This window comes from Pezoporus occidentalis, unplaced genomic scaffold (genome assembly GCF_034315485.1).
Source record: "Pezoporus occidentalis ecotype Australia unplaced genomic scaffold, CSIRO_AGI_Poc_V1 ctg137, whole genome shotgun sequence".
Taxonomy (NCBI): domain Eukaryota; kingdom Metazoa; phylum Chordata; class Aves; order Psittaciformes; family Psittacidae; genus Pezoporus; species Pezoporus occidentalis.
Genome location: NW_026913177.1, coordinates 811,262 through 820,863, shown reverse-complemented (window position 1 = coordinate 820,863; position 9,602 = coordinate 811,262). Strand labels below are relative to the sequence as shown.

Genomic DNA, 9,602 nt, shown 5'->3' with positions numbered 1-9,602 from the left:
GCCAATATCCTTCAGCTATTGCAGTCATTTTGCTATTCAGAATCAAAAATCCTTACATGGCAGTGTTCTGCCACGGCTATTTGGAGTGCTGGGTGAATCCAAAAGGACAGCCCATGACAGTCAATAGCCTTTCAAGAAAGGATGCTAGAAAAAGGGCAGAGCCAAGGTCACTTGCCTTTGAACTGCCTGCAGGAGCTCAGGTACGGCAAATTAAACCTGCTGACATTCTAGCAATGCCTATTTGCTATAAAGAACTGAAGCTCAGCAGGATCCCACCTGGTGCATCAAAACAGACCTCAGGAAAAAGACTGATCAAAAAGAAGACCTTAAAATAAGTTTCTGAAAGCTACAGGCAGAGAATCAAGTTGAGGCTGTAAGTCCTGTAGGCTCCTCCTTTACATCTAAAAACATAGCTTTGGCCAGGCTTGGGTTTGTACTGCTGCCCATCTCAAAGTGGCATTTAAGAGACCTCCTGCTCTAAATGGGCACCACAAAAGGGGAAAAAGCCTAAATAAATCAAACAACAGACAAAATGTGCTGCACTCAGAAGCCAGCTTCTTGAAGGAAGGAAAGGGGGAAGAAAAAAAAGGAACATGGCTCTCAGAAGAATTCAGAAACAAAAGGTGGTTTGTAGTAGACAGAGCTATTTATAAGCTTGGCTACAAAATAAAGCTTCTTTTTTATAGCAGAAAAAATGAGAATGAGCTTGTTTTTACCCCCAACAACTTCCTCTCCTCTCACTGTGCCAGATGCTGCCCAGTTGGATCCAACTAGTTATCACAGCCCTGTACAACATTCCTCCTTATTGCTGCAACCCTCTGCTATCATCCACTCAAGATAACACCAGGATATCTATTAAAATAAACACAATATGAGCATGAGATCCAAAGACTGTTTCAAGAGGGCACAAAAACAGCAACCCAGCTCTGCTTTCCCCCTTGCTTCATATCAGAGGACAATCCTTTCTGCTTTGTTGGTCTACCCAGCACAGCAGATGTCCATGTCCTCCCCACTACAACCCTATTACGGACTGGTTCTAAGAGGTTATTGAAATCATTAAGAGTTCTTCCCTTCCCCTGATTAATTCAGTAAATCTGGGAATTGGACCCCAGAAGCATCTGAATTTCAGAACTGTATCAGATCCCATGCTTAGCCAGAATGACCTTCAGCTACCTACTTATCCTTGCATCATAAGGGAGTATAAGAAAAGACAGCAGATAGAGACTGTTCCTTTGAACTAGCAAAGGCAAGCGCATCTTCACCCAACCAGCAGTAGCTAAGGGATTTACTCTGCAGATTAACTCGGATATCAAGCTTCCTAGCAGCATCAGAAAGTCAGAGACCAAAACAAACCCCTACTGTGTACCCGCTCCTTCCCAGCTCACAAAGTCAGGCACCTGCCCAGAAGCAAGGCTCCAGCTGTTACCATGTAGTACCTTCCAACTCACCTAAAGCGTAGCTGGCAGAAATAGCCCCAGCGCCCTGCCAGAACAGTACCAGGAGCTTGTAAGGCAGTGCAAGGTCATACCCCACCTACCTGGTTAATGAGTTCTCCAGGCATGCTATTTCTCTGCAGCATCGTCTATCAACACCTTCTTGTACTGGCCATGGCCTGTTGCAATGAATTTATACTTTTTGCCAGAAGGAGTGGACTGAACAGGAGAGAAAGAAAGAGCCAAAGTCAACAATTTTCTCTCTCAAATAGGCAGGCAAGATTAAATAACTGAAGTCAGAGGAGCATGTGATATGGTTGTCTGTAATCCCACAGGACTTTGAGACAGTCTACTCTGTACTCCCTTCCTGCCCTTCCACGTAAACTCCTTGCACAGACCAACCACCACTTTTTATAGGCATAAGGTAACACAGCAAGCACAGGATGTGTATTAGCAAAGGGAAGATGCAATGCAAGGCATCATGAGGGAGGGCTCATCTAAAACTGAGACCTCCCAAAACAGAGCTGATTTCACCCATGCAAAAAGCTAGTTTCATATACCACATACTGGCAGCATACTGACGCAGGAACAGGCAAGATACTTAGATCTGCCTCTCCCAGCCTGGAGAGTTTGAACAGCAGCTGCTTGCTGCATTTTAAAAGGCATTCCCACAGACATACTGTAGGCACAAAACATCAGATTCATCTGCAAGTGTTGACGCTGTTTTAGATTCACTTCCACTTTATTTTGCATGGCTTTTTTACTCTCAAGATCAAAAGCTATAACAAGAACAAAGTAACTCACATATGCAGTTCAATTTGAGCCTAGAAGGCTGGGGCTTCCAACGCATGGGCCAAGAGCAACATGTTATTCAAGAGATCCCTCAGTATTATTAGTTATAAAATGGGTTTTGCCCCCATTTTCACTAGGGCTGAAGCAATAGCTGCTCACTGTTGGGACAAGCTTTTAAGGTAAGCAATGGCACTGATAGGTACTGCTTGTATCTATCAATGCAGTTGCGTACCTACAGAACACCACCATCTTCTCAACACTTCCAACCCAGTCAAGAGCTCTATTCTTTTTCACAAGAGATCAAGTACTTTCATACTCATACAGATGCTAACTCACCTTGGTATTGGTCTCCAGTTTGGGATTGCCCTTCTGTTCCCAAAGGCTTCTTTTACTCACAATATCTCCAGCCACAATATCCTGAGAAAATTATGTTCTTATTAGTATTCTCTGCTAATACTGCTGAACATGCCTTTGTTCATATATCTTTCAAACCCATATGTTTGACTTTATTTATAATATCACATCATCTGGCCTATGACAACTGCAGGTAAAACCCATGACTATGAAAACTTCCTCATATTCCCAGTATACCCTATGTTTTCCTCTCTCTCACTCTCTTCAACAAAAGCCTGGATCAGAGATCCAAGATGTTTATTTTCTTAAGTTCATTAAGTATTTAAAACATGCTAACATCAAGCCTTTTTTTATGTGGAAGGAATTTTGCTCACATAAACACAGATTTGCAACCAGTGGGTTACAGAATCAACCTCACTCAGAATGACCAGAAAGTGAAATTAAGAGAGCAATGTGTTATACTCTCTGCCTTTTTCAAGTTTACAAGATTTATCATCTTGGTACAAGATGCAACTTTGTGCTCAACAACTGGAGCTCAGTCCTAGCCCCTGAAGAAGACATATGCATTCTCCCCACCAGCTGATTTGATTCCTAGTTCTAAACAGAACCTCAACTAGCATCATAGAGGCTTTCCTAGGTGTACTACCAAGGAACAATTTGGTATCCTAGCACAGGTGAAGCAAAGCTCTGAGGTATGACGCCTTGCACCCTGAAGGAGAAAATTTGATCTCTAACACAGATAACTTTAAAGCTGGTACCAACAACAGCAAGCTAACACAAGTGTAATGCATATTGTGCCCAGAGGCCAGTCCCTCTTCCTCTACACAAGCAACACAAGTCCTGTATGTGCCGTACCTTACAGGGCAAGGGCTTCATGGCAGACTGAGCTGTGACCTCTCCAGTCTCCCAGAGGCTTTTTGTGCTGGCTACCATCATGCTCGTGGTGGGAAGGTCAAGAATGGGTTGTCGAACAGGTTTTGGAGCCTTTGTGGATGTCTGGAACGTAAATGAAGAGAGACCACCATCAGGGAGTGTGTGTTTTCTTTCCCCACCCCTGTAACTGGAGGTCCTCAGGGATAAGGGATTGTAAAAGAAAACTTACAGGGTCTTGCTAGCTCCTGCCACATGCTCCCACCCTTTAAGCAGGGAACATGCAGAAACTGGGATAGGACAGCTCACCAAAGAAACCTCCTTTATGCTGTGGAAGGAGATAGAGACTGGAGAAAGGGCTGCTCCCATCTAAGGCGAGACTGTTCAGTTGTCACCCCCGAGACAGTAAGACTAAGAGGCACAGTGGGAAATCAATGCCTAGCAGAGAGGGCTCCTTGGAGAGCGAGGAAGAGACAACGCAGCAACCCACCTCAATAGCCTGTGTGTACTGCTCCAGCCTGTCATCGATCTTCGACACAGGGAGGGGAGGCTGACTCTTCTTTATGCTGTTACTGGAAAGCAGAAGAGAGAAGAGTATTAAGGTGATCCCCCAGGGCCTCAAGGAAAGGGAGGACTTCGAGGGCCACAGGCAGCCTCTCACTCCTGCCCTACCCAGGAGGGGGGACCCTTCAGCATGCTCCACTTGCAGGAAGGGCCCTGCTTTACCCTGAGGTCAACCCTAGAAATACCTTTTCTTTATTGAGCGATTCAGCGACTCAGTTCTGTCTGTGAGCTGAAGTGGGAGAGAAAAGACAAAGACATTACTTTTGTCTGTGGACCTCAGATGGATGTAAGTCACCTCCACTGACCATAATTCAATCATTTCTCTGCTCTAACTCTTCACCCAGGTTTTGTTAGAAACGCCTCACTCAATTCCATGTCCCCACACTGGTTGGAAGACACTGTCATCCCCTTTCCTTCTCCCTTCCCAGGCAGGTGAGCAGAATCCCACACAGTTTCAGGTGCAAAACAACAACATGCAGCTTGACTGACAGCTGAAACAGCAACCAAGACCATTTTCTCTACTCCCTCTGCCCAAGGGCCAGGCATCTTTCTCAACACTTGGTTTCCTAGACAGACACAACAGAGAACGTAGCAAGTGTGGAAAGACAAGGGGGAAAAACTAGAGATACTGCCGGCTAAGTCTGTAGAAGAGTAGCCAAGCTTGAGAGCAGCACAGGTATGAGTTACATTGACTTATCCACACCAAAGAAGCACACAGGGCAAGTCAGCACATGAAGCCACCTGCAAAGAAGCCCTTCAGGTCAAGCCATAGGGAAAGTGAGTTTTGCATAAGAGGCCCCTGTGCAAGAACTCTTTGGCCAAAGCAAAGGAAGGCAAACACCTCCTAACCACCAAGTAAAGGAAAGCTGAAATGTTTTCGGCTAAACTTCATAACTTTTGAATGCCCCCCAAAACAAGAATACAGTGAGAAAAATCACTTTCAAGTTAAGAGGGGGCTCTTTGTCAACATCACCTCCTACAGAGCCAAGGAGTAGCAGCCATGTAACAAGGAGCCTTCTCTCCCTGTATAACTGCTGGCTGTGCCATGGGAAACATCACCTACCAGCAGATAGAAAGTAGCCCTCGGTGCTCATTTTAAGATGCTTTCAGGATGCCAGCACTAAATTTTACCTCAGCAGAAGACAAAACAGTGTCACAGAGAACATACATTTAACAGCCATGCCCAAGAGCACAGGGCCCATTAGAGATGAGCACAACCATCAAACAGTGCAACCCTGGCTAACAGAAATGCATTAAGAGTCATCACTCTGCAGGGTCCCAGCACAGCAGCAAGATATCCATCCCACCACCCAGCTTTTTCTGCTGGGCAGGCTGTCTGCCTGCTGCTAGGTTACTACTTTGCTTTGTGCCATGAGAATTATGCTTGTCTCTGAGCCATGAGTCCAGAGATTGGGTTGCTCATTCCTCTGGGACATTGATGGGCAGGCTGGCCCCTCATGGGACATAACAGCATCCAAAAGGGGAACCTGGTAGATCCCTGCCTATGTCTCAGCTGTTCAACCACAAGTCAATGAGATATCAGTAGGAAGAAGCCTTGCCAGCCCTGCCAACAGAGAGATGCTGTGCAGGTGCAAACCACCCACAGGTGCTTCCAAAATGTCATAAATGAGCATCAGGTTATATAGAAGGGTCTAGGAAAGGCTGTAGGTGACAGCAGATCTCAGCACAACACTCTAGGTGTGAACAAACTTTTCCTAAGCTATTTGGAGACCACCTCCCCATGCCCCATAGGGCAATTCCTTGCAGTGAGAGTCATGCATTTCTCCGGTCCAAAGCACTTTCTGGAGGTCAGAAGAGACCACAGTTGCTCACTCAGCCAACCTTAAAACTCAGAATTCACAAGAAGGGACAAAATGGGGCTGGTACAGTGCTTCACCCCTGCGATCCCACATCTATTTCTGCCCCCAGGCCACACTGGTCCTCTGAACCCTGAAGAGCTGCCTGCCTCAGATGTGTACCTGGCCTCCACCACCCACGGCAAATGCTCTCATCTTTCTACTACAAGCAGTGTTTATGCTGAGCGATCCTGTACCAAAACACCTCCTTGGTGGTCTACATGTCTAATTCTTTGTGTTCACATAAAGCCCTCCCAGCTGGGGTGTAAAGATCCTCCTTCCTTTGGAACGATCCCAAGCTCATATTTTTCCTGCACTGCTTTACATTAGGCTTTGTGTACTGGTGAGCTTTGACATCACCATTATAAAACAGAGACTATATTTCTAAACCTTCCTCAGGGCTGATCCTAGCAGCAGCAGGTGAGCTAAGGAAACTATGTACATTTTGGGGTTGTAATGACAAAGCTTTCAGCATATAAAAGCTGTTGGAAGTGTTTCACACATTTCCCCACCAGCCCCACTCCAGGGATGTGTTTTGACCACCCCACCCCATTTTTCAGACCTAACATTAGCACATGGCCTGCATCCAAACCCACCCCTTCTCTCCTTTTATTTGACTTTAAAAAGGCTTCTCCATAAACAAGAATCTGATGGTTGTAGATGATGAAACCTTCTTCTTACAATCTGTTTACTTTTGCAAGAGGGAGTGCTCATACAATCACTCCCTCCAGCTAGGAAATTTTGACCAAGAAGCAAATAGCACAGATTAAATGTAAGAAAGCAAAGATACCAACAGGAGATTAGCAGGCTACACAGGCTCCTCACTATTTCCCTCATTGATACAATCAACAAGCTTAGGGCTTACAAAGACAAAAAGCCATTCACTACAGAAACCACTTAATCTGTATCTATTGCATTTTAAAAGGACAAACATAGAATTGAGGATTTGTAGTAAATGCAACAGAAGTCATGAGATGCAATTCAGGTAGTGTTAAAAATGGAAGCTTTGCAAGAGCATCAGTGCAGAGAGATGTCATTGGGAAGGACTCTATGCTTCACAGATCCGGAATCTCAGCTTAAGAAAACTTAAGTCATGCTTTCTGATTTTATTCTAAGTAAGACCGGGAAATTCCAGTGCTTTGGTTTGGGGTATTTTTGGGGGAAGGGAAACTTAGTTTTCTGATTAAGTTCACATGTAGTTTTTGACCAAATGCACAAGCTGAAAGCACAGACATCTTTCTCAGTATTACAATATTCCCTGGAGTCCTCAATGAGCTTTAGATTTTTACGGTGATTGGCAAAGTATACACAGAGACAGTTACATCTCCAACAGCTCAAGCAAGAAGAGAGGAGGCTAACAACCAAGGAAGATGAGGGAAACAGATTACATGATTTGTCCCAGCCTGTAGTGGGAGTGGGATATCAGGATTCACACCCTACATTGCAGTAAGCCCTGGATCCTCTTTCCTCATCATTAGTTAGGTGCTCTGTTGCAATAGCTGTCATGCCCCTAATGAGGCCCCAGGAACACAAACCTTAGTGGAGCAGACTAAAGTGTGGTCAGGGCACAGCTCCTCCTCTTCCAGGCTAGCAGGGCTTGGGGCTTTCTGGCGTTTTTCTGGTGTCATTTCTTCTTCCTCATTTCTCCTTCTCTTCTTTTCCTGATTGCAGAAAATGAGCAAGCCAGAAAGTGAGCTGGTCAAACTGCTTACTATGCAACAAAAGTGACTTTTCCCCTCTCTCACAGGCTTCCTGCTTTACACTAAACAAGCACGGAAGCAAAGAAACTTTAGCTCACATTATCTAATTCTGAAGCATCCAGGAAGCAGCTCATGTGTCACGTAGAGAGAGGGAAGTCTGAGAAATTTTGCAGATTCAGGGTTCCAAACTTATATGGAAAGAGGTCCTTGCATCAATCAGCAAAGATTTTCTACCACTATTCGGGATAGCAAAATGTGAATTTCTTTTTTAGAGGCCACAAGGAGACAGAGCAGCTGGCCTTAGAATGAAGGGCTAGAAAGAGCCACACAGTTCAAATGTCAAAAGCATACTAGCCTCCACAAGTCAAAATCCATGAATTCATTTACAACAACAAAATATACTTGAAGCTCAGCCACCCTAATGGACTTGCACACTGCTAATGGACTTGCACACCACTCAAGCTCTAGCTTTGTCTCTCTCACTAACCAGGAATTACACCCTCTCAGAAGGGCAAAAAAGAAAACCTCAGCTGGGAGCAATGCAGTATTTAGTGATACATCAAGACAAAGTGCTCCAAAGGTGCAACAAAGACTAGGGAGGGAAAAACAAGTAGTAAAATTTAGACTTGAGTTCTGAAGAGCTACTCACTGCTCACAAAACCACAGGAGAAATAGTAGAACTTTGCTTCTTGGTATTCCAGGGACATGACTAAACCGCCACACACTCTGGGAGCAAACACACCACCCTCACAAGAAGCCAGAAGCTGCCTACAGTGACCTCAAGAAGGCGCATAGGCAAGAGTGACACTGGGCCCAGGTCTTGCCATGAAAGCATGTTTACTTGGGCTCATCAGTCAGTGGTGTCAACAGTAGTGGTGAGCTAAGTTCTTAGAGAGCAGCCCCCAGCCACAGCTATCCCACCACTCCCGGGGAGAGGAAAAGGTCAGCCCCTCCTGATCTCACCTCTTGCTCAGCTCTCCCCTCTTCTTCCTGCTCTTGGACCTGTTCTGCCTCCTGGCACAGTCTCTCTTCCTCCCCAGTAACCACATTCTCCTCTCGGATCTCCTCCGGGCTTTCCTGATCCAGCTGGATCTGCTCCAGTTTGACTTCAGCTTCCTTCACACGACTGTCCTCCTCTTCGTATGACTGTTGTGGAGATCTGGAGGTGGGGGAAAGAGGTCAAAGAAGCAAAATATGTTTTTATGAACCTACAGATACTATCAAGTGTGTCAGACCTCTAGAAATCTGGTTTTATCACTCTCCCAAGTTTACAACTTGCTAAGTGTTTTACAGCAGGGCCACAGCCACTTCATGATCCACTTCCAGGCCCCCAGATGTAACAGCAGTCACATCACACTCCCGCACTTTGAATGTCCGAGACTCAGCTCAACTAAGAGCTGTGGCAGATCTGAAAGCATCTGCACCTTTCCACCCTCACCACAGACAAGACCCACAGGAAAACAGAGATCGGACCTCCACTCAGACCCCAGGCACAGAGGACACTACCACCATTGCATGGTGCTGGCTCAATTCTCTGCTGAGCTACAGCCTAAATATCAGGTGAATCAGCATGTTCAGTGGTCCCAATACACAAACACAGACCTGACACTGCCCCCTCAGCTCCCAGCATCAATTCAACTTGGAGCACCAAACACAACCTTTTTCTGCCTAAATTCAACTTCCATGTTAACAGAGCCTCTCGCTGGAGAAGGATCCAACCAATGACACATGAACATGATTCCCAAGATTTCCATTCTCTTCAGCTGAAACTAAACTGCAGGGCAAGGCTGTACAGCCATTCACATAGGGTTTGGGTTTTTTGCAAGGCACAGTGCTTCACAAGCAATGCTGTATCTACATCTGACCCCATGCCTCTGTTTTGCCCTCTGGAATAAATTACACCTCTACTCATGCACTCATATCATAGCCCAGAAAAACAAAGGAGTCCCAAAGCAGGGTTTGTACAAGAGGATTCCTCCTGGGCTCTAAGACCCAGGAGCATGTTTAAGCAACAAGCTTTGTGAAAGCAGAGC

The 9,602-nt window shown here is 45.5% G+C and overlaps 1 protein-coding gene across 4 annotated transcripts in view; it reads right to left on the bottom strand.

The window, feature by feature from the left end:
* Positions 1–9,602, bottom strand: part of LSP1 (lymphocyte specific protein 1) — a 51,210-nt gene that overhangs the window by 9,719 nt on the left and 31,889 nt on the right. For all 4 annotated transcript variants that reach the window (XM_062609355.1, XM_062609353.1, XM_062609352.1 and 1 more), the window contains 7 exons: positions 8,533–8,728; positions 7,405–7,530; positions 4,199–4,242; positions 3,940–4,021; positions 3,435–3,575; positions 2,562–2,642; positions 1,538–1,652 (listed from right to left, as the gene is read on the bottom strand). In XM_062609355.1, coding sequence (XP_062465339.1) covers positions 1,563–1,652; positions 2,562–2,642; positions 3,435–3,575; positions 3,940–4,021; positions 4,199–4,242; positions 7,405–7,530; positions 8,533–8,728 — 760 coding nt within the window. In that variant the 3' untranslated portion in view covers positions 1,538–1,562. The remainder of the gene's footprint in view (positions 1–1,537; positions 1,653–2,561; positions 2,643–3,434; positions 3,576–3,939; positions 4,022–4,198; positions 4,243–7,404; positions 7,531–8,532; positions 8,729–9,602) is intronic.